This window comes from Aptenodytes patagonicus, chromosome 1 (genome assembly GCF_965638725.1).
Source record: "Aptenodytes patagonicus chromosome 1, bAptPat1.pri.cur, whole genome shotgun sequence".
In the NCBI taxonomy this organism is placed as follows: Eukaryota; Metazoa; Chordata; class Aves; order Sphenisciformes; family Spheniscidae; genus Aptenodytes; species Aptenodytes patagonicus.
This window is the reverse complement of record NC_134949.1, coordinates 27,850,561-27,876,032: the sequence shown is the minus strand read 5'-3', so window position 1 is coordinate 27,876,032 and position 25,472 is coordinate 27,850,561. Positions and strand designations below refer to the sequence as shown.

Below are 25,472 nucleotides of genomic sequence, written 5' to 3'. Positions count from 1 at the left end.
CATATTGCTCTACATTTCTGTTTCTTCATGTGTTCCATCTCCTTCATACAGTATTTTATGTTAGACCATGAATTTTAAGAGTAAATAATGACTTTGAGCACCCAACTTAACCTCTTTCAAAAGGTGCTAGTTTATAGAAAGCACGGGCAATCTTCTTTTTAAGGTGGCTCATGTTAGTCACCCCAAATCATTAGTCACCTCAGAAAATTTTGGCCTGAAAGGTTATCTTGATTTCATAGTAAGTAAGTACCTTTTGACCATTCCTTCTGAAAAGAAGCTTGGCCTGAAATATATAACTCTTAGTTACACTACATAAAGATGTTGAAACAGATGTAACTAATAAATTATCAAATATATAGGAATCAATACAGAGATAAGGAATTACATAATATAAAATACAGCTAAAGAAATTCCTTCCCTCCCTTATTTATTTTTTCTTCTAAAGTCAGACCTTTCAACCTGCTGCTTAATCTATCTGAAAATTGTAATCACAGCTTTAAAACAATTTGTAGGTACCTGGAATATTTTCAGTGCACATCTTGTTCTTATTGTGAAAGACTTGAAAATGTTAGGAACAGACTAAGATCTTTACAGACTGCATACTATACACAAAGATAATTTGTAGCACGTGTCTTATATTTTCATGATACGGTAATTTTATAGATGATTAGCTGTCTGCTCATTTCCTGTTGGTCCAGAAGCATGTTAAGAGTTCACATGCTTTATTATTAATTCACATGCTTTATCCCTATTAATTATAGGGAAGAGAATGAGAAATGAAACGAGTAAGAGTTCTCCAAGAGAATAATTACTGCAGCTGTGTAGTGTCTGTCATCTTTGCTGTTAGGGCGTCTTCCAGCACATGGGACTCTCATATCTGAAACATCTGAATGTTAATTTGCCATCCATAATTAGTGGCGTGAGGAATTTGAAGATGATAACTGGGTAACAAGTAAAGGCTCTCTGTAAACTGGAAGTTCAGGGTATACTTCTTTTCCTCTAATCATTAAGGAAAAAGACTGTTAGAGGATGTGGATTTGTTTTGCTGCATCTCCTATTAACAAGCATGTACATCATAACTTATAAAAAAGGCAGGATGTAACATGCATTTTCATGGATGCTCTTGTCTTAACCATGTATGTGAATTGCTAAATAATTTAATGTTGTGAGTGTGTCCACAGAGTTTTGTGCCAATGCTAACTTCATAGGGGTTCTCCTTGCCTCACTTGATTACTTAATGGTCTATACCCTATAGCGTTCTCTGTACCTTCAGATCTGCTTATATTTCATAGGTGTAAGGCCAACCCATGGGTCCTTATTTATACCACTGTGTATCTGGAGTAATTCCACTGATTTCAGTGATGTTATGCCACATGTAAATCAGCAGAATTTGGTAATTTTTTATTAAAATTACTGTGAAAGCATTGATGGTAGCGAATAACAAAAAATGGCAAGAAAACTGTGTTTCCTTTTGTGTTGGAATGTTAAATAAACCTTTGTTTTATCTTTTTTATCTTAATGCTGTTTCTTTTTCCTCTTATACAGGAAGGGACACCAATGTTTTAGTTTATATTAAGAGGAGGCTGGCAATGTGTGCAAGAAAGCTGGGAAGGACCAGGGAAGCAGTGAAAATGATGAGAGATGTGAGTTTGGATTTGTTTCGCATGTGATGCTTAGATAATAGTAGCATAGAAATTATATGCATTTGCTTACCAGTTAGCATTCATTCCTGCTGCATGCAGCACTGCTGATAGTCATTTTGTATGTGTAATGTACATAAAGATTAAGTTAAGAGATCATTTACAAGGTTGTGAAAGCAACACTATGAAGTCATAAAACACCAGATGGACAGTTACCCATACAGCCTAAATTTCCCATCCTGGTACATGTGCAATGGAGTGCAGTCTTCAATTATTTGATCATGAAGTTACATAACATTTTTTCTGAAGCATATAATGAATGCCGCTAACTTAATAAACAGGTCTTAAGTATTCTGTTTCCTCCTTGCAAAGCTGCAGTTTGGCTCTGTGCATTGTTTACGTCACACTATTCAGACCTGAGGACAGTGTTATTTATTCATGCAAAACCTACTACTGAGAAGTCAAAACCAAGTAATTAATCTATAATGAACTGATTTCCCTCTGAGATGGGGGATGATTATATCCCTGTTTTGCAGGCAGGGGAGCTACCCATGGTAGTCATAAGTCAGTAAGCTACAAAGCTACAAATTTGAAACACCAAACGGTAGCTATTTTTGGGATAGCAGGAGGGCCAGCTGTCCACATAAGGCACTGTATATGTTTCAAGTATGTAAAATGCTCAAGTGTAGAGATAGCTGCAAATGCCCAGCATTTCTTCAAGTGACATCCCCTGGATGCAGATTAGGAACACAATTCTTTGAGGAGGTGACTTGCCTCACCCCAGGTAGCAAGTCTGTGACAGAAGGAGGAATGAAGCCCTAGAGCTCTGGGCAGATGATGGTAAAACTGCTTACCAGTTTCTTGTGCTCTCCTTTTTTACCCTTCATTTTCCAGCTCCCACAAAAGTGAGGTAGAGATGAATCCAGCAAGATACAGAGTTCTGCAAGTTGAGCTGAAGGACCTAAATTTTAAATGTACAAAACAGAATCCCAGACCAGAGTGAAGCACCTGTAAAGTGTGCTTTAGGCAGCTCAGATGAATGGTCCCGAAACCTGCCTAGTGAAAAGGGAAATTCTCGCTGGAAGCCAGTGGGAATTTTAATGTAAATAGGCAAGTGACTTGCTCTGGAGCTTAGGCACTTGCATCAACAGCAGTAGGGCAAGTATGTCTGCCAGCTTGGAATCCAGCACCCAGCATCTTCTCCTGGAACTGGGGCACTCATGAATATTTTTTTAAAACATTGAGCATCGTAATAATGCAGGCCCTTGTCCTAAATAATCTACCTGATGGCAAGTGGTGAGTAACTTTCTCTCCTGTCTCTAGCTGGGGTTTTTCAGGCACACAACTCTCACAACCCAGAATCACTAGGCTCCCAGAGGTGTTGAAAAAGAACTTTCAAAAACCCTGCCATTGTACAGCGAGGAGTGTGAGAAAGAGGGACAAGGAAGAAAGACCTGGTTTTGCAGTCTTGTCGTCAGCTGGGGGAATGTTGATTTCAAAAACGTCATTTTCAGTCCAGTCAGCTCCACTGATTCTTCATGGATTTTGTTACACAGGCACTCTGGGACAAATACTGAAATCTTTGAGGACAAACATTGGAATTCTAAGTTCTGGCATTAATATACAAGAAAGATTTTTTAATTTCACATTCAAATGTCACACATCATAATTATGGCAACTTCTGGAGCTTACTATGGGCTGCTGAATGTGTTTTGTGGTTTGTAGATAGGGCGATGTGGAACAGATACTCTGTGAAGCCGCCTTCTGCTGCTGTCAATATGTATGGTTGATTGTGTATGCAGAGCACTGGATTCAGGGAGTTGGGTGGTCCTTCTAGTCCTAAGTTTCTTATGCGAAGTGAGAGCCAGAATGCTTTGATTATAATGAATAGCTTATTCTGTCACTAGAGAGAAAATTGAGTGTTGTGAAGTTAAGTACAATGTGGATCTCGAAAGGCAACAATGACAGGGAGACCCAAAGTCATCGTTTGTTAGACACTTGAAGGATGGAAAACACTCTCCTCAATAGGAATATTTTGCTAAAATGAAAGGACTGAATGCAAGACAAAGGAGGTGTAAAGATAGAATTTCAGCTTCTAGAGCTTCAACTCCCATCAATGCATTCTGTAGTTTTCCACATGCAGACACTGAGCCAAATCCTCAGAACTGAATTTAGATGCCTCTAGAGCTCTTTGTTGTGAGCAAGCAGAGCTGAGAATTAGCAAGTCCCTAGATGACATATAAAAGCAGCAGTATCTGTAGGTCACAGCTCCAGTACACTGGGAGCAAGAGTAGGGTCAAGTCAGCTTTGCAGATGCTTTTCTTAGATTGACTTGGAGCTACTTATTTCTGATGAATGCATATCCTCCATTTCTTCACAGAAGACATAAATAATACAGTTATGAAGAAGTTTGGAGAACATGAATGTGTCATGGAAGGTTTCTATGAGATTGATGAGGGAGGAGATGAATTTATTCACCCTAAAAAGAATATGAAGAATATGTTGGCTGGGGACTGCTGAACCTAGCATCAGGGGACAGAGGGTGGAGGCCCTGTTTGTGTTTGAAAGATTGAAAACAGATTTCTCAAGACATGGAACATGATGGGAATGAAGTGTTAAGAGGTTCATGACACCATCTGGGAAATATGATTGGGATGTAGTGAGTCTTTGCCACTTTGAAAAAATAAAATATTTGAGAGTGTTTAATTCGTTGCATATATGGGGCCATCTTGAGGACATTACTGATGGATTAGGTTGTCTTACTTGAATTTTATGTAAGAAAAGACTGAGATCCTGCTTAAAACACCTTAATGGAAAGAAAATGAGTTGCTGGTGACTTAAGATTTTGATTTTATGGTTATATACACTGCTGATAGGGAAATCATATTTAATATTATATTGAAGATATTTAAAACCAGTTTTTTTAAAACTGTTTAAAAAACTGTTTAAAAAGAGGGTTTTTAAACTTAAAAATTGGGTAGGAACTTCTGTTGCTTCTGTGATTGATTTTGAGATAGTATTTTTGTTGCTGGCTTTGCTGCTTGGATGTCATTCATTTAGCTGAGTTGAATTAATGAGAATTACGAACCTGTAATTTTCATGGAAGCATGTAATTTGAATCGTACATAGGTGTTGCTTTTGCTTGTGTTTCTGATGATAATTATTTACTATATTTTGCTATAGAAACCAGCAGCTGTCACTATTTGTATATATTGAGTTAACTTATGATCTCATTTTGATTAACGTGTTGTTGGAATAACTCCAGTCTAGTCAACAGAGTTATTCCAGTTTTATTCCAGTTTATATAGAGCATGATATGGTCTGTGAGGGAACTAGATCTCTTTTACTGTCCCTGAGGAAAAAGTCTATGGTGCTGGTTGTTTTATTTGTTGTGCTGATTATGTTAGGAGGATTTAAACTAGTGTGTTCTAAATGATGTTGGAAAATTTGTTAAGTGCAGAGGTGAAAGGCCTTAATGGTGGCTGTGCGGAATCTTCAGTATCCCTTCATGTTGAATCTTTATTGCTGCAAGCCGAGTAGCTACATGCTGATGAGCAAGGGTAGCCTTTTGTCCCAGCTGCTCACTGTCTGCTCTTTGCTGATTCCCTCACCATTACAATGGAAGAAAACAGAAGCGTGCTGGGTTTGTGTTTCGTGTTTTTCATTGATTAAAAACAGAGAGGATGTGGAGGGTGTGCAAAGGCACTTCTCTCTGTACTTTGCGGGTGACTGGATCAGTGACTGCGCTACTGAATTCAGGAGCAGACTGACACGGTAATTCCCTTGACTGGGTCACTGGAGTATCCAGGTGAAAATGTACCGTGCAAGAAAGTGAATTGTCAAATTAATTTGAGCTTCTTAGGATTGTTCTGGAGAACATTTGGACTGTGGAACAAGCTTTCATTGAAGGGTGATGTATATTTAGGAAAGAGAAGGGTGGCAGGCAGAAGGTGTGCTAGTGGACAGAGTGAACAGAAGCTGTTAATTGCTTCCTCTTTCAGAGAGAAGATGAAAGAAACTCCTTCTAGAGTGTCTGTCTCCTACTCTGTGGCCCTGCACTCCCCTGAAGACTGCTTTGTAGTCTTAACCAAGTATATGTTTCTGAGACACAGTGGAATTGCAACTTGCCCCATGCTTTGCAGCTTTGTTTAGAAACAAGTGAGGTTTAGGGAAGAAGAGACTCTCCAGGTCTTTCCTCAGCTCTGGAGAAGGATAGAAACCAAAACACTTTTTAAGGGTCAGAAAAGTACATTTTATTTCTGGGATCAGTCATATCTGCTGAGAAATTACTCTTCAGATCACAGTAAAGAACCTAGATGTCTACTTCTATGTACCTAGCTCTGAGAACCTTGCTGAGGATATTTCAGTTGAATGTGTTTATGTGTTCATCTCGGTGCCCACCTGCAGTCTCTAAATGCATATTTTATGCCACAGGAGACATTAAGGAATTATCAGTACCTAAGCAGCTTGTATTGTTAAGAGTGCTGCATGCTTATCAATGGGCTGCATGATAAGTTGTTTAAACACTCAGGCTGCCCTGAGCATTTAAAATGGTTTAAGAGGTTATGTCACTTGAAGGCTTCAAAAGGGTACTAAACCATATTAAAATGATTTTAGTGATATGGGTAGGTTGGGTTTTTATCTTTTCATGACCAGCAGTATTAGTGATTTTTGCTGGTATGATGGTTCTGCAAATCTAGCATACTTTCTTGGCAACATCTTTTGCTGGGCTTTGAATGAGGTTTTCTGTTCAATATTCTCTTGAATTCTGTATTCTTGTATGCATTCCTGATTTGTTCTCGGGGGGTAATGGGAATACATAGCTGGGACACTGTTCTGCACCTTGAATTATCAAGCTGTGTGAAAGAAAGAGGGTACTAATTGCTAATAAAGATGTTACGATCCCTAGCAACTTAACAACACAACTTCTGCAGCTACTTGCATCGGCAGCTACTGTCTGTCTCTCCCAAATACTTCTGTGCTTGAGACAAGGATTAGTGAATCAGATTCTTTGGCTTGTGTCACACAGGTCAGGTTAAGCAGGCTGCTCTGCCTTGAGTGGGATTCTAGCTTTATTAACATCTGTAGCAGTTACTTAAATTACCATTTATTAAAATTTGAAGGAAAAGTACTTCTTAGGTAAATGAGACCAAGAGTTATCTCATAAATTTTAGAAGAGTGCTACACTTGTGAGTGGTGACATTTGCCAATCTCCACCATAGAGTACTATCTTCAGTTAATTCTTGTTCTGGCACACAAGCACTGCAATAATAGCAAGTGATAAATGCTGATTTTAACATTTCCATATGTCTGTATATTCAAATGTGGTTTGTTTTGTCACAGATTCACATGTTATTGGTAAGTGGGAAGGGCAGGTTGGAACATCCCTCATTTGAATGGGCTCTTAAACAAAATGGAGCCTCCTGTGATTGCCCTGATGGTGTTTATCCCTTCCCTTTACCTGCACGTGACTCAGACCCCTCACTTTTTATCATGGCTGTGAACCTGCGCAAAACACTCAAAAACTAGAAATTTGGTGACTACTACCTAAACCCAATAATAATGTTTCTCATATAAATTATGGGTTTTCAGCATTGTGATTCTATTAAGATAGAATGTAGTCTTAGAATATAGTCACATAGTCTTGGTAGGAGTCCTGGTAACTTGGACTCCTTTTTGTCTGCCCTCTTGCATCACTCCATGTTCAGGGGCTTTGTATTGTCCTTTAATTATGCTCTTCCATCTTTCTGGAATCTCCTAGCCCATTTTTGAGCTACTAGATCATTTCCTCACTTTAATTTCATTTAAAAATCTACTTCTAAAAATATGGCAAAGTTTCTGCAAAAAGTACTTTGGGATGATGCAAATAAAGGAGTGTTTTTGAAGAGGGCTATGAGTAATGACTTTATTTTCATGCTTTATAAAGTTACTAATCTTTGATGTAACAAACATTATTATAATTTATCACTATTACTACTTTTATGTGATGTGATTGTTTAGTAGTAAATGTACATCTGGAACAACTTGCGCTCTTCTGGTTTCATGCCACATCTGCCTTTAAAATTCTCTTTATTCTTGAAATACGTGTATTTTTACAACACAGTCCAAATAATAGCATTTTCATAATTATATTCCTTAAAGAAGTCAAGTCATACTCTGAAGGCTTTAATCCTCCAATTAAGAGAAAACATAAAGGCTGCATGTTCTAGCATATTTCCTTAGAGTTTGCATATTTGGTAAAATATCTTTCACTTTATTGACTCGTTAATCCTATATTAAAGAGAAGTTGTATTTTCTGTGAATATTATGGAGCACTAGGACTAAACTCACATTCGCCAAATTTGAAATGGAATGTCAGCAAATTTTATACCTGCGCCATCCCACAGTTAGTGTAAACTGGATCTGGGTCTCTTTTCTGACACTCTGAAGCTCAACTATAGATGACATATCAAATTCCCTGAATTCCACACATGGATGAAAATATGTGGATCCTACTGCTAATCATTTCCAAGCTCCAAAAGAACAGGATCTGGCAGATTTGGCTTCTTAGCTTCTATCCTCTCTGAGCTGTAAAAGAGTAACTGCGGAGCTGCTTCCAAACAAAACAGTGATTATTTCCCAAAAGGAATGTAGTACATAGAGAAAAGCATTAAATGACAGAATCCTACTTTTGCTGTAATTAAGCAGAACTTTAGTTCAGGTAGGTCCAGCGTATTTCAGATCGTTTTCCAACTCCGAGAGCTATGAGGGTGTCTGTTTACATCACATGAATCCCACTCACAATGAGACCGCGCTGGAATGAGTTGCACTTTTAGGACCAGGAGTTAGCCTAATTTCTAAGCATCTGACATTGTTAACAGAGCCTTTTTGTGTGCTAGCCTTAGTCTGCTGACAATGTTTCTTCCCTTCTGTCCTTGCCAGGTGAGCTGGCCAGGAGAAAAACTTAAGCATTAGTGTATCTTGTTAGACATCAGAGAGTCAATGTGGAGTGACATGTTGCAAATGCCTCAAACCCAGAGTAAGCTTCAGTCAGAGCTTAGACATCTGAAAGCTCAGCTGTAGACAATGAAGCCCACAGAAATGGAGGTTTCTGTTTTTCTACTCAGAAATGGCTTGGAGTTTTGCCTTTTCTACCTTGTTCAGTTAACAGTTCTTACAGATTACAAGTCATATACAAGAAAGCAGCTTATGCAAAGTGCTTGTGAAAATAACAGTGTTATTCATACTGTGTGCTTGATTCTTCAATGGTGGTGGACAGTTGCACCTGGAAGATGGCAGGCTCAGTCATTCCTCTTTTAGGAGACAGATTTTACCATTTCAGGTACCCACTGTGGGAACAGATACACTAGGAATTAAGGTTGTAACAGTTTCACTGTTTGCATTGAATTTCTCTTGTTTGCTTGTTGTTGTTTTTTCATTTTAAGCTGAATTCAATTTTCATATTTATATGAATGCATTCGGTTGAATACATTGATCTAAAAATGTTTTTGTTTGTTGAGAAGATAGGAGTATAAGCAGCAATGAATGGTTGCATGCACTGCCCGTAAAATATGTGACCATACATACAGCCATAATGCAAATGGAGAATAAATGTGTCAACACCAGGTTATATAAAAGATTGTTCGTTTATCCACCTCTGTATTCCCTTGAGTCCCATGGTCTAGTCGTAGGCACAAACTGTAGCTTAAAGCCGTTTTCTACACAAATAATGTGTCATTGCTAATTGATGCATGACATTAATGTCATCACAGAGACAATAACGGATGCAACAGTTAAAGCTACATTCCTTGAAAATGTTTCAAAAATTAGATCGAAATGAGAAAATGCTGATGACTGAAATACTCTCAGGGAAGGGAGTCCTCTTCATTAAACTGTTCTGGGAGATAAAACTTGTTCCTCATCCAATAAATCAGATGTGTATTTCCTTATACCATAAAGCATTTTTTGTGATAATCACGTTTTCATATCCATCACAAAATCGTTGAACCTATACCCTGCAATATGGATTGGGGTGAGTCTAGAAATATGGCCCTCCCAGGACTAGTGATAAGATACCCGATTGTGTCAGACTTATTTCCAGAACTTTTCTGCAAACTTATACTTCAAAAATATTATTTATCTAAAAAATTAAAAATTATTCATTTTCTGCAAATGCTACCATCTCTGTATATTTGCAGTATTCCTGATGAGTCTTTCAGTGAAAAGCAATTCCGCTTTCTACACATGTCTATTTCCCCCCAAACGTGCAGAGCAATTAGAACAGAATATGGGCTAACCCAGCCCCAGGTCTGAATTTCATCACTAGAAAGTATTTTGACCAATACAAGTTCAAAGTAAAATCCTTGTGAACATAGATTTGGTATAATATGTTCAATAGCTGTTCGAACATCTTTATATTGTAAGGGAATACATTCATAGCCATGTGGTGTCTGTTTTCATATGCTATGAAAACAAGCTTCGCTCAGTGGAGCACAGCTCTTTCATACCAGCTGAGAGACCACCTAACTGGAATTTTACAATGAAACTTTTAGTCCTAACTTGTGTTTATGTAAAGAGCTGTAGCGGCTTTGGTGGGAAATCTTGAGTGCTGAATTTGATGACTGTCTCTTGAGATCTTAAGGTGTGGAGATAGATGATAACAGAGCTTTTGTCTTTTCTTTAAGTGCAGTGCTTGCCACTCAAATGAAAGCATTTGTCAGGCTACAGTAAAGCCATAAAGAGAATTAAAATTGATAAGCCAAACAATTTGGCAAATGTTACTCTGTTACTTCACAGAAAATAAATCTTTGGGTGCGAAGGGAGGTCTGCGCCTCTTAGAGTCCACATTAGAGCTTGATGCTGTATGGGTCTGGGGAACTTGAGGGTGCGTTTTTCATCTCGTGTTCAGGGATAACGTGCCCATCTTTAAATCTCTGTGTTGGGTATGAGCCAGCCTCCCTCTGCTAGGGAGGGGAGGAGAGCAGGCTCACAGTTGCTCGTCGGCATGACACAGTATTTGGCCTGCCCTGACCATCCAGCAGGCCTATGTTGCAACCTTTGTGGCGTTTTTTTTCTTTCCCAGTGTTTCCTTTCACTATGAGGCCTAAAAGATGACCTGTCATAATATTCTTCCATCTAAGTGGCTTTACTTTCTGGGAAGTTTCTCAAAAACCAAATTTTTTACTGTGACTGAAAATTATTTGCAGTGAAAACTATATACATCCTGAGATGACACAGAAATGAGTTCATGTCCTCTCTTCTTTTTCTTTTCTTTTTTTTAATAGCAAATGTGCTGTTGTTTGTGCACAGTCAATGTTCGAATAGCTGAGTGGCTGCTTAGAGGTGTTTTATTTTTGTAGCTACAATATCAACTGAGTTCGTTATAACCAGGTTGGACTTCTTAACAATCAACCTTTCCCAGATGAAACCTTTATTAACACTTGTCAGTTTGGAAGCCTGGCAGTCCAGACAGTGACCTTTATTCTGCTGCTGTCTTAGGCAGAGTTTATCACTCTGACAGAACCTAATTAAAATAGAAAAAAATAATCAGTGAGTGATGTCAGTGAGAAACGGAGAACCAGAGTAAGAGCTTTTACTGTCCACAGTACATCTATAACTACCTACAGCTCTTCCCTTCACTCATGGAGGGAATGTTATTCTGCCAGCCATTATTCATTCTCAATGAGCAGGGATAATCTTTCTTAATCCCTTGGAGGGGATTCTCTGCAATATGTTCATTCTGAACTTTAAATCACTACTTACATAGGGCCAGATTCTGTCATGCTTTTTCCTGCCAAATAGTAGCTTCCTCTGTTAAAAAAGCAATAGTGAGTAAGGACAAGAATGAAGAGAAGTAGGCCCTATGCTGGATCCTTAACTGATGAACCCAACTATGTGAATTTTCACCTGCAGTTATTTTTCTTCATGAGCAATGACTTAAACTTTTTATTTTATTGTCAAATCCTTCCACTTACCTAGATAAGCACCAAGACCTGTGGTCCATTTTTTGGAAAACTGGAGAAGGAGAAAAGCCTGCAAACTATGCAGTTTTGTGTTCTTTTTCATAGGTTCAGGTCCTACCATTGAAACTAGGAGCTTTATGGCCATCCCCATGCCACTAGCATAAAAAATTCAGTGAGCTCTTTCAGCTGCTGTCTCAGTGATCATGATTCTCACCAGAAATTTATATAATCACTTAAACAAAACACTGTCCTCCTTGCCTTTGATACTTTATTAATCCTCAAACTGCAGCTAAGTTAGTACTATGCAGATAGCCAAAGTTAGACAGACTTATCCGTGAAGGTCAGAATAGTTCTTACATTAGCTTATGCCAGACCATTAACACAAGGAAGAAATTCTCTGCACCTTGCATCTCTGTTTACCTGTTAAGGTCTCTTCCTTAACAGAGTGAAGAAGCTCTAGTGCATTACCTGTTTCTCATTTTCTAAAGTTCTTGGTGAATCTCCACCCCTCTTGTTTCAATCCTGGCTTATTTTTGTTTATGTTACCTGTTTGTGAGATTAAGATTTGCTGGTTCTCATCAGTTTCTCTGTTTATATCTTCAAAGGTAGGTTTATTAAGTGGCAGAGTTTTCAGGTCCAGCTTAGTATTTTCAAATTGAGCAAGGCTGACCTTGAATCATTTTCTTTACTTGGCTTGTTAGAGTATTTCTGTTCTCATAAACCATCTCAGAGGGATTCTAAATGATAGTGTTCCTCTGCAAGTTCCTGAAGAGCAGCAGTAATATCAGCTATCCTGGTTCTACACTGTGTGGGACCTTTTTGTGCTGAATGTACATCATGTAGGCAGTTAAGGTGTAACAGCCATAAAGAGGACACAAGGAAGCAAGGATCTTTTAACACTTCAGTTCTTTAGGGAATCACTCTGACAATAAAAAGTATTATTTAATAATTCTGCAGTAAAAAACATGGATGCTTCTCATAAGTGTGGCTTCAAAAAGGAGATGCAATAGAATATCAGCTTCAGTCATTTGAATCTACGCAGACACTGAAACTGAGGATGTCTAAGAACAAATCCCTGCTATCTCTCAAAGGGTTAGTTCATAAAGTAAAGGCACTTACATGTAAAAGGATTAGATTATTTTAACTACACATTTCATTCAGTTTGTCATACAAGATGGATACTTTAGTTATAGTGTTAGGTTTGTATAAACTTTACCTTTCCTATTGTTGCTGCCTTTTTGTTCTTTTTTTTTTTTTTAATTTTTTTTTTATATTGGCCACAATTGCAGTTGTGTTCTAAAGTATCCATGATTACAAATCCTAATATTGCATACTTGGTAATGTAGTTGCATATATGTAATCTTCTCTCATTTGATTTTATTCTGATTTTTTTTCAATGTATTTTCTGTTTTTTCTACTAATATACCAGAGAGGTGCTGGTTTACTTACTACTGATATAGAGGAGCTACATGGTTGAAGATTCTTTTCCAGTACAATAAGATAACTCTTCTTTACTTTGAAGAAGCCTGTTAATTGAAGGAGAGTTATGTATTCAGGCAGCTGCGTTCTTGGATTTGACTAATTACATCCTATGCAAAGAATGTCTTGTCAAGAAACCTGACCCAGTGTCCATTAAGAGCTCAGAAATTTCTGAGATAATAGTGAACTCTGGGAAAGAGCCAAGAACAAGGGGAACTGAAGGGTTTTAACTTGGTGTTGGTTATTTAAATGCAGTTTGAACAAGAAACCCTTTTCCATGTTAATAATCTAACCCTTTCATATGTTACTGATTTTAGTTGATGAAGGAGTTTCCTCTGCTCAGCATGTTCAACATCCATGAAAACCTGCTAGAGGCTTTGTTGGAACTGCAAGCGTATGCAGATGTCCAAGCTGTCTTAGCAAAGTATGATGGTAAGTTCATATATATTTATATTTTCTCTATATGGTACAGAAGCAATGTTTCTAAGTCAAACTCTTAAAATTTAGGAAACACAGTAATTAAGGTGGTTGTCACGAGCTTCATAGATCCCCTTACACAGTCCTTAATCCAAAGATTAAACATTGTGCATTTTTTCTGCCAACCCATGCTTAATTCATTGTACAGGGTAATGGAACTCACTTACTAGCAGCTCTTCAGTGCTTTCTTTGCTTTCTGTTGATGTTTAAAGAATGACTGTTTAGGTTCTGCAGACTTTTTATTGCATGCTGTTCAAGCCTTGTCTGAAGAAAGGATTATCAGTTCCCTTGTGGACTTTTCTATGAATGTTGACTTAGTAGCATACAAGTGCTTTACAAACATTAATTGATTTAACTTCACAGCAGTCTGTTGAGTAGCAGACGTCATGTCTTATGGGGAAAACTTGGAAAGCTCAGAAGACTAGGTGAATTTTTCGCATTAATTTTCAGTATTTTTCAGTAAGCATTGGCTTATGCAGCATTACATCACTTTTTATGTTCAAATCACAGCTCCTGCTGACTTCAGCTCTAGCCCTTTGAACTTGAATTCAGGCACCAGGGTCTCAAACAGAGAAAGGACAGAGTAAGAAGTGCCAACTGGCATACTTTGTTTAGTTTAAGTCAAATGGGTTTTCCTTGTGTTGTGTAGAAACTTTGTCACAGAAACAGGAATACAATCCAGTTCTCTTGAGCAGCATTCATCAACCTTCACAGTGCCACTCTTCATCCTCTTCCTGCAGTCCCTGGCTTACTATCCACATTCCAAGTTCTGCAACAAATGAATCAGGAATCCTACAGCCATCAGTTTCCTGTTGTGTTACTACACAGTCCTCAGTCATCCTCAGAAAAGCCTCATACTCTGCACTGGAGTATGGCAAGAGAGTTTATGAAAAGACTATTATGTAATCATATAACTAAAAATTAAATCATAACACGCATGAGTCAAATAGCTGAATCAAGTGAAACAGGTAGCCTTAATTTTGATGTTTCTTAACTCTTTCTCTAGGTTGATCTTGTAGCCTTTAAAATGTTCTTAATTACTAGCTCTTACAGCCTTTCTGGTGTTCTTTGAACAGAGATTTTAAAGCTTGTAACTTGCAAAGTTTTTTAAAAGGTGGATGGACATCATTTGAGGTATTGTTGTATAAATGGCTACCAATATGGGCTCTGGAGCCTATATCGACAGTGCTTTGGCTACTCTTTCTCCTTGATTCTTTGAAGGAATTAGCATCTTTCCCAGCCTGCCCTTAGTTGATCTTCTGTCCCATTTGTCTACTGAATTGTCTTCTACTTCTCTTTTGCCTGGTCAGTTTCAGCTTTCTATTGCTCCCAGTTCTTATCAGAGGCTCCTTGTTCACCCAGTACCATTCATTCCCAATTCTATTCTTCTGCCTCTCCTACCTACCTATCCCAATCTTCTCTTCAGGGCAGTGATGGTCATGATACACCTCCTCACCCACTTTCCAACTCCTGTCTTACCAGACATCTTTTCCATCTACCCTTTTCTCTGTGTCTTCTGCCTCCTCTTCATTTGACATTCTCTGCTGCATTGCCTGGATGCCAAAAAGCAGAACAGTAAAATCCCACGCAGAGAGAGGCTTCTTGCTGTCAGCCCCAGTACTTGGCCCTGTATCATCACATGGAACAGTGGCAAGAGGTTGATGTGTAAGTTTTTTGGGGTACTGAGATGTGTGTACTTGATGGGCAAAGAATCTTTGGAGAGTATAACCAAAAAAATTGCAGAACCTTCCACTGAATATGTGCTAACTGCTTTCTTCTAACATCTTATAACTTAGGAAATTGAGATAAATTTTAATGAGACTAGCAATAGACCATTGGCTTGATACTAACATGATCATCCTGCCGAATTTCAGACCCCTGAAGTAGACTGTGGCAGAGCTGAGGTTATTTAATGAAAGATGAATAAGCAGCTGATTACAGGTAACGTTAGTGATAGACACTGCTACCAGTCCAGCCTGGAATGTTTTCAACTCCTTCTGGAGTCAAATCATTCTAAGCAGAGATCGCAATGTCACCCAGGCCCTTGAGTACTGCCATCCTCCAGCAGTAATGACTCTGGGAGAGATCTTGGTTATGCTTAGTCTGGTAGAAGAAATCTGCAGTTAAAGTGGTAACATCAGAGTCTTTCTTGTAGCTCCTTGTATTTCAGTAATTCCTGTGACACAGGTGTAGATCCCCATGGACTTTATTTTGGCATGTTGAGAAGCAAGTAAATAGAAATGCCCATTTTTATGCCCCAGGCACCACAGGATGTTGGCACCTTCTAGTCTTTAATGTAGTTATGAGATAATAGACCTGGGAGATAGCAGAACTGTGACAGAACAGGGAATTAAGCCATGCCCTCCCCAATCTCAGACTAAACTCCTGTGCCGGCTCTACTTTTGCATACTAAAGCACTGATCCCTAGTTTTAAACAATACCATGGTGGCACTTTGTGTCATGGAAGTTGATAAAACTTGAAGGTGCATTTTGTTTTCTCAAAAGCATCTGACAGGGTCAAAACTGAGGTTGTAAATGTAACAAATGAGGCTTTTCAAAATAAAAGTCTTCTTACTTCATCTGTTTGAACCCATGCAGTTTCAACTCATGCGTTGCCATATATAAACAAAGGTGTGTGTATACACTAGGTATGCACAAGGACTCAGCAAACACAGGCTTAGCCAGTATAACCCTTACAGTTCATGAGTCTCAGAAGGCCCATCTCAGGGAGTCTCAGCTCATTTTAGAACTCATCAGCTTCATCTGTTGTAAGATTTATTGGAATATAAAACATTGAACTCATTTATACTTTCCTATCTACAGTTTCTGTTGGTCCCACTCCACTGCTTTTTTTTGACTAAGACCAAACCTGATTTATTGTATTTTGATAACATATGAACAAATTATTTCCTTGAGCAGTCTGCCCCCACCCTGGGCTAAAAAGTTGGATCACATTATGTGAAACCTCAGCCTCTGCAAGCAGACACACTGCTTTACCAAAAGCCATGTGTTAAATTGTGTTTATATTATGTACCTGGCAACAGAGCTGATGTCCATACTCATTATTCATGGAAAAAGGGCCTCATTAGTGGGAAGGCATGCACTGTTGCTGAGCTACATCATTATGGTTTCAGAGTTCAGTGCCTGTCAATAGAGTGCAGATGACCTAAATACTGTTGAATTCTGAAAGGATTTTTGGCTCTGATTTAACACATATCCATGTTATTTACAGCAAAAATAGTTATGGCTGCTAAAGAGACTGTTCTTGATGGAATAAGCTTCTAGTATTCATAATAGATAAAGTTTCTCTGCTCCTCTTTCCTTGATCTTTAAAGAAATTGTTTTCCAGTGGAGTAGGTCTGCTTGTTGTGATGCTTAGAGCAAATGATTTTGTAACTTCCCTGGGCAGCCAGTTCCTTTGATTGTTATTATCTGGTAACCTGGGCATTGTGTGAAAACTCAGACCTTTCTGGCAATTGAAAGTCAGATTTAAAAAGAATGGATGCCTATGTATTTAGTCATAGTGATGCAATGGTTCCTCCCTAAACCATTCCTTGCTTTCCTTTTTTTAAATGACAGTCTTTTCCACTGAGACTATAAGCCTTCTGGTTTGCAGGAGGAACACCTTATACAGATTCCCCTTTCACTTACCCCTTTGCAAAGGAGAAAGACCATGTCACTATGTAGACAGAGTCCCAAATTCAGAGTTCACTTGAGAAGATAATTTAGACCAAAGGATACATAGGAAGAAAGTGCTTTTTAAATATAAAAGGTCTCATTCTGCTCTAGGCTATGACACTTTTTTATTTGGTAACAGCTTACTTCAAAGAATCCTACTCTAAATTAGTGTGAAATCAAAATGCAGGCCTTTGAAGAAACACTTTAGAAATAGTGTCTTCTTTGTCTTGGAATTCTTTCAACTTAGTGAAATCCAAACAGTTAATGTAGAGAAATTAGTTCTCTAAAACGTAGCCTATTCAGGGCTACTCTTTCCAGTCCCCCTCTGTCCAATTTCTTCTTGTCTTTACAGACTTATGAAATGGGTAAATTCTATTCACATTGAACTTGAAGGCATTCCTTTTATAGAGAGTTGCAGATTGATGAACCAATTGCATGGAGTCTTCAGTTATATTAGCTATGGTCTCCAGGGGTTTTGCATGTATGTATGTATTTGCAATCACAGCTCCACTCCATCAGTTTTATTACTTGCCGTGATTATGTTTGGTATTTTTGAGAAGATGTTCTACCTGGTGGAGCTCACTGGGTAGGTGTTCTAAGTGCAAGAAAGGGTTTTCTTCTGAGTTAAAGATGTAGCAAGTGGCAGCATGGAAGAAACCATTACCTCATGCACACTATTTGATAATCCTTTTGTTTCTTTGAAAGAGAGACCTTAAGAGAAAGTTCCTTTTAGTTAACATCATACCAAAGCCTAGTCTACCTTCTCCAAGAGATGCAAATCAGGTAAGACCTCCAGTTTGTGTGACAGCAGTATCAAGAGAATAGTTTGTCTTTTTTCCCATTACATCTTTTTCAGCTTCTGCTTCTAAAAACTAGTTTCTTTCCTCCATGTCAAAATCACTTGTCACTTCAGCTAGGTCTCTGCATGAGTTCTGTGTCTGTTCATACCATCTGGTCTTTTTTTGCCATGTGATTCAGTGGGGTTTTTTGTTTCTCCTGCTTGTGCAAAAGCGCAAAAAGTCTAAACTAATTATACTAATCTTGCTCTTTCTAATCTCCTATAGGAGAAATGATTCCTTTGCCTCTATATGCATTTAGGATTGAACTTGGTCAAATCAAAGGGGCTGACACCTGCCTGGTCACTGAGATATTAATCTCAGCAAGAGTTGCATATGAAGTGTTTACAACCAGCAGTGACCCTCAAAATCTTTCCATAACTGAACAGTTTAAGTTTTAGTTGTGGTCATGGCAAAATAAACGCTTTTTGTTTGTGCTGAAATGTTTTTCCCATCCTATCAGGGGAGCAACACAGTACACAGTAGCTATGTGTTTGTGTTTGATTGGGGTGTTTCCCACCACTGAGGAAGAATGTCAAAAGTACAAAGAATCGGAACTGCTTTGTTTTGCAAGCACAAAGTAAGCGTTAGATCATTGTGTTCATAGTTTTGCTCCCTCCAGCATGTTTTCTACCACGTTTTGTGGAAAAATGCAATTACTATTGTCATGGGAGGTAATACTACAGGATATTAGATCTTTTTGACAAAGTGTTTTTCCCCTGATGTTCAGTTCATACTTTCCTTTATTGAATTCCATACCATTACTCTTGCTTTTAACCATTTGTATCAGCTTAATTCACTTTCTTCCTTAATGTTTGTGTCTTTGTAGATGACTACATCTCTCTTCTGTCATCACTGATCCAGCCTGCACATGTTTATTTGCTAGAGCACTTTCAGTCTTTCCCATAAGCAATTTTTCCTACCACCTGTGCAAGAGCTGACAGTCTAGCCTACAGGTGCAGAGAATTGGGGGTGTTCTGTGCTGACAGGGCAAGTGTTGGCCTATCGCTTAAACACTAGAGTCTACAGACAGGCTGAGGGAGAGAAAATCAGAGCTGGGGTTCACCCCCAAGCCATAGCACAATACGTGTCCTGTATTCCACCATTTTTTGTTTTACCTCTTCACATAACTTCTTCCAGTTTGTTGATATACTTTCAGTTACACATTTGGAAATATGTGAATGATTCCAGCAGCCTAATGTAGTCTCTCTCCAGTGTTATATGAAGAAGAACTAGCAGTTTGACTGGAAGGATCTTACTGTGCAAATTATGGCCCCAGATCTACAACTTATTTCAGCAAATATTTAAGTCCTATTAGCGTTGATAAGACTATTCAACTATCTGAAATTAAGCCCATAGGAATCTGTATTGCTGACTTGGGAATAACATACGCTTTGGGGTCAAAATAAGGAATAATTTCTGATTAGTGACTTAGATTTTACATTTATTAATGACTAAAGCAATTGCAGTATGCCTGTCTCTTCACATTTAGGGCCTTCTGATGACTTGGATAGGGGATGTTGCACTGGTCCATATCCAGATTCATAATTTCTTGATTTAGTTGCTATTTTATAAAAATAATAGATCCCATGAGCTATTTAGATGATATATGGCATATGCTGGATATTTTGAATCAGAGAAGTAGTGATATTATGGTTGCAAGTCTCTATCCATAACATCTTTCCATTAGTTCACTCTCACAAGCAACTGCTTATGAAGCAAATGACCAGTAAGGATTCACTTTCCCAGCCCTCCCCGTAGCTGACTGGGGCTAATCGAAAGAAAATGCTCATAAATTAAGGCTAGACTATTTTGTATTCTCTTTAAAGAAACAAGCAATAAGGAAGAAGGAGAGCCTTTTCAGATTGACACATCAGTTCTTATTAGGCAAAAATGCCCTGATGGTTTTGACAACAGAATAGCAGTCACATCTTTCAGCACATTGTGGGACCTCCACAAGAAATCGCAGGAGGGTGGGAAACAGTATATGTGAAGATATTTTGCCAGATGGCTCACAGAGCTGGACACAGTCATTTATGAAAAACTTCACTTTGGTTTTCCTGACAGAGGACATATCTCCTAGGGCTAGTTTATACTTGATTCCCTTGCTAAATTCCAGTTGTAACCAGACATAATTGTTTTATGCTTTTCTCTAAAATACGAGGGTCCAGTTTTGGAGATGAAGCCTAAATTATATGAGAATTTTGAAGTATTGTAGTAATCAGACCAGAATATAGCAGAACCAAATACTTACAGTCTAATATGGAGCAAACAAAAAGCAAAACACTTTTGGAGGGAAGCAGGCATGGACCTACTGAGGGCTATCTCCACAGCAACATAAACATGAACATTTATATGTATTTCTTCCATTGCCAAGGGACTGTAGATATTAACCTCAAATAATTGCTGCTTGCTCATTAGGAGCATAGTACTAGAAGAGGCCTCCTGGGTGAGTCAAGTCCCCCGCTGTTGCATTCACTACATGATATTACCCCTTCCATGAGCTGAGCAAGCTCCGTCCTAGAATTAGTTGTGTTGTTTGCCCCACTCTTCTACCTGGAAATCTGCCTCAAAAATTCACTTCTCAGAAACCTTCTTTTAATCTCCAGCCTAAATTTAATTCTGAACTGTTTATTCTTGTGCCAACATTACCCTGTACCTAAGCAGCCCTTCTCCTTTCCTGGTGTTCCTTGTGGGTATGTATAGGGAACAGTTGTATCTTCTCTCAGACTTTATTTCATTTGGATTGTTAGAAAAACAACCCAGTCTTTCTGTTTGATTTTGTTGTTCTTGACCATGGGTGATCAGATTTGAACACAACGTTCCTTGAGAAATCCCATTTCTTCTGTAGGAATGACTCAGGTGGTGTACCTGAGCCTTACCTCACCTCACCACATTTCCCTTCCTTACAGATGCCAACAGTTCATTGGGGATCATCCTGCAATCTATATGCACAGATGTTTCAAACTCAGGAGCACTTACTACCTACTAGAAGATATTGTTTTGTGATATGGTGTTTTGTTTTAGTATATTTAACCCTGTATCGAGCTCAGTTCCTACTGTATGATATCTTAATCTCTTAGCTAAGAATTGTAATAATTCTCACAACTTGGTTCATGCAACTTCCACTGAACATTCTCCATCCAAGTATCAATGATCTGATGCAGAAACTAGCCTTTATACATGTGGTTAGAGGTTTTTGTGTGTTTAACCTCATGGATTGTGTATTAATGGCTGCATTGCCATTTTCTTGCTGTCATTCTGGCTTTTGCTGGCATACCTGCTTTCTTTGATGAAACTGAGCCAGCAGCTTTCATTGGCATAACAACTGTTTTTCCTCTGCTACATCGGTTATATACTCCAGACCTCTTGATTCCTCCTAGTTTTCAGCTCCTTCAAACAGATAGAAAAGTGAAGTAGTGCTCTCGCTGCATTATTCAAAGAAGTCTGGGCAAACATTCTCTTCTTGGTCCTTTTTTTATATGTGGAATTTGCCTTTTGCCTGGGAAAATATATTTCCAGGGACTTCTAGGTAGACCTCTTGTTCTGTGTCGTTCATGCAAAATTTTGTAAAGGTCAGATCCTGAACCAACGTTACTAGATTTGAACTGATAAAGGGGAAAATATTTCCCATGAGGTAATGGTGGCTTGATGGCCCAGAGAAATACTTACAGGTAAGGGGAAAATAAGGTATTCTATTGACCAATTGAAAACCTTATAAATGACAGCATATTATTGGTTTTCTTGGTGTTTTTTTTTTTTTTCTTTTCCATTCCTCTACCTTTCACTCCATTTTTTATTTGATGCATAAGGTTTATACTGAAAGACAGAGACCAGTATGTTCTGAAAAAGGTCATTTCTGTTTACTGGAAATAACTTTTAACTCCTAATGTTAAGGAAAACCTGGTATAAGCAGGGTTATTGAAGGTGCTTATAAATATTTTCTCCTCCTGTCATTGAAGATGTGCTCACGTCTGTGTCTGTAGCTAGCTTCTATTAGTGGAGTAATTAACATATCTATCACCCAGACTGCTTTGCATGCTGTTGATTTTAATTACTTCAGTCACTACAATTACATGCTCCAGTGAAATTACAGTTGGACTATATTATAGGGGAGCCTCCAACAAGATCTTTACATCTCATACTTGAAGTGCAAGTGCATAAAAAGATAATAGAGAGGACTTAACAGGTAGCATTTTCAAAGTGCCTCAGTCATTCTGGCAATGTTTTCTGTCTAGCAGAACAATGTTCTGCTTCGTTGTTAATAAGTGAAGGATGGTGACCGCTGAGATAGGACTTGCTTGTCCTTTTTAACTCCTTTTTGGAGCCTTGTCTTGCAAGGCACTGGGGTTCAGTAAATCACAAGTTTCTCTTAACCCTAATGTTACCAAGCTCTATGGTAATTTCATCTTTCTAATCAACTTTAACGACAAACTGAGGGATAGATAGTTTCTTAGAACAGTAGTCAGATTAGCTGCTCTTCACTTTTACAGTGGGCCTACTCCAGTGCCTTGTTTACTACGCCCTGTATTTGCTATTTACTATAGGAAGCTATAATATTGCAGTGTGCAGAAGCGTTTGCAGAATCCAGGCTTTAGTGGGGGTTGCGCTCTCTTTTTTTTTCTTTTTTTTTTTTTTTTCATTTAGCTGTAATCTTTAACTTTTTAATGCTGGAATGTTTCATTCACTGTATAATATGTGTCTGCTGGGTAGATTACTAATGTGGAAGTCAATTCTCTGTAACAATGGGAACAAATCTATAACTCAAGTCTGTTAAGCAGCATTTCTCTCTACCTTTTGGATGCTTTGTGCCAATCTACTGTTAGAGAACAGATATAAATGAAGTTGAACTAATGGGTTAAGTGAGGTTTATGGCTCCTATGTGTCTCTGGAACAGCATAAAATGGCCAGAGCCTGTCTGGTGAATATTTTGGTCCAAGATTTCCTTAAGAGGCAAAACACCTTATTTTACTGTTGATCTTTAACTGGAATAAATCTAATGGTTGGTTGCTTGCAAGTCAAAGCCATTATTACTTAAATAGCTGTCTTAACTTGTATAGCTGCCACACATTCATATTAGACAACAAGAGGAGTGAATAAGATAGCCCTCAGCTATTACTTACATAGTTTTGTGAACTATGGAAAAATTCATGTATTCCAGGTTACCTATACATTTATGTATGAAGTAATGAATTCTTTCATTATGTCTCTGTCATGTCACTCTCTGAATTAGTTCTTTAATGAACCCAGCTGCTGTTTAAATAGCAGTTCCAGTGGTCATTAACACAGGTCTTAAAGCCTGTATACTGGGTGGAAATTTAAAAATCCATGTGATATGGGAGTACGAGTCCCAAGATCAGAAAGTATTCTGAATTCATGTAATAATTTTGCGTATGCCATGCATACTCTGAAGTATCAAACACTTTTCTTTCTGCAGACTTTTAAATTTTCGGATGTTTACTTTTTTCTTTCTTTTCAACAGATATAAGCTTACCAAAATCAGCAACAATATGTTACACAGCTGCATTGCTCAAAGCCAGAGCTGTCTCTGACAAGTAAGTGCATAAGAACCACTGTCCAGCAAAATTCCCGATTTAATTCAAGATTTCTCTTAGCTGAGCCCACACCCTAACAATCTGCTGGGTTAGCAGGAGAATTCAGTCCTGCAGTAAATTCATAAAATGAATTTATGTATAAGAAAAATTTGCAGTGATCAAATATTGCACTTCAAATATTATGGAAGAAGAAAAGAAGAGAAATAGCATAAATTCAATTCTTGTTTCAGTTTTATGTATACTGTCTGGGTGAGCTTTGGCTTCCTAGATAGTATAATGAAGATGCAACTAAAAGGTGTTGTGTGGCTGAACCTCTTCAACTTTGTATAAACCTGACCGCAAAAAGGTAATAAATAAATGTGGATGCACAATGTCATTTTACAAGTGCTGTCAGAAGACTGCTCATCTACTTAAATAGCAGCAGGTGGATTTAGCATTACTATGTCAGGGATTCTGAGAGGTAGATGACGTTCATATTTTTAGAGACACAAGTATCTGCTCATTCCTGTTATGTTTTTCTCTTGGGTCTCAACCTTCCAAGGTGCTGAGCACATCTACATGATGCCTGTGGACTTGAGAGCACTAGCCCGCTCTGAAAGGGTGCTCAGCCTCTTGTGAGATGGAGCTCAAAAATCCCAATTCTGCTCTCAGATGCCTTCACACAAATCCCAGGCAGAGTTGTGTCTGTGCACCTGAGGGTCGAATGCCTCCCTAAAGTTGGAAAGCAAGTAGAGTGGAAAGCCATTTTCTTGACTGACATCCTGACAGTTTTTGCTTTTAAAGTGTATGTACACATCAAGATCTAAGTAATTTTCTTTCATTCTTTTTATCCTGTAGATCGCCAGTACCTACTGCAACATCTTTCCTCCCTACACAGCGACTCCAGCTTGGGAGGGCAGGGCTAAGGTTGTCACAGCTTTCCCTGTGGTGTCTGCCTGCCAAGTACAGCTCTGGAGTTAGCCGTGGGGTGTGAGGTGAGAAAGAGATTGCATGGTCTGGTTTTTCATTCACTGGGGCAGATGATTTGCCCACAGTTTGGGCATGCTACCCTCAATGGTGCTGCGGCCAGTAGACCACCCGCTACTGCTGCTGCATCGTGCTTCCATCCCAACCTGACCCAGGGGCATTGGGTTGGGAACCTCCCTAAAACCTCCCCAAACCTGTTTTTAATAGAAACCCTCCAACAATAATTTGGCATTGTTTTTTTTTTTTCTTTTCTTTTTTCTGCAACTTAAGCTTTGAATATGCCCCTTAGCAAGGTACCTAGGGCAAATTTAGATTAGTGACAGAGAAAGGACTGTTTGAACTGACTTTCTGCCATGATTAGATGCAAACATGCTTTCCACTTCTGCTGGGATTTTCATTGGCCTTGATGTAATAGATCACTCAGAGTTTCCACTTGCTATGGAAGTTGGGAGAGCATAGGAAATTGACTCAGTTTGGTTACATGGGCCCATGTTCTAGATTCCTTTTCTGGCTTTTTCTTACTAGCATTTCTGACCTAATGTGTTTGTTTCTTTGCTTTTATAGATTTTCTCCAGAGGCTGCCTCAAGGCGAGGGCTGAGTACTGCAGAGATGAATGCAGTAGAAGCTATTCACAGAGCAGTAGAATTTAATCCACATGTGCCAAAAGTGAGTATGGAGAAAGCATTGTTGTAGCTTTAACACTGCTGAGGACCTAACTCCCGATTTCTGTGTTAGATTAACGAGTGATGTTGTGGAAAGGGGAGCAAACAATGGGAAGGGAAAGAAGCTGATAGTATGCACAGGTTTTTTGTTTGGTATTTCACATTCAGTGTCTTCTACTCTGGACCGTGCAACTTGAAATTTTAGCTGAAGTGAGTCCTCTATGTGAGCAACAATTA

At 38.6% G+C, this 25,472-nt stretch overlaps 1 protein-coding gene across 3 annotated transcripts in view; it reads left to right on the top strand.

The window, feature by feature from the left end:
• The window catches only part of ST7 (suppression of tumorigenicity 7), a 153,967-nt gene that overhangs the window by 103,012 nt on the left and 25,483 nt on the right, over positions 1 to 25,472 (top strand). For all 3 annotated transcript variants that reach the window (XM_076330401.1, XM_076330393.1, XM_076330383.1), the window contains 4 exons: positions 1,546 to 1,643; positions 13,378 to 13,492; positions 23,534 to 23,606; positions 25,137 to 25,239. In XM_076330401.1, coding sequence (XP_076186516.1) covers positions 1,546 to 1,643; positions 13,378 to 13,492; positions 23,534 to 23,606; positions 25,137 to 25,239 — 389 coding nt within the window. The remainder of the gene's footprint in view (positions 1 to 1,545; positions 1,644 to 13,377; positions 13,493 to 23,533; positions 23,607 to 25,136; positions 25,240 to 25,472) is intronic.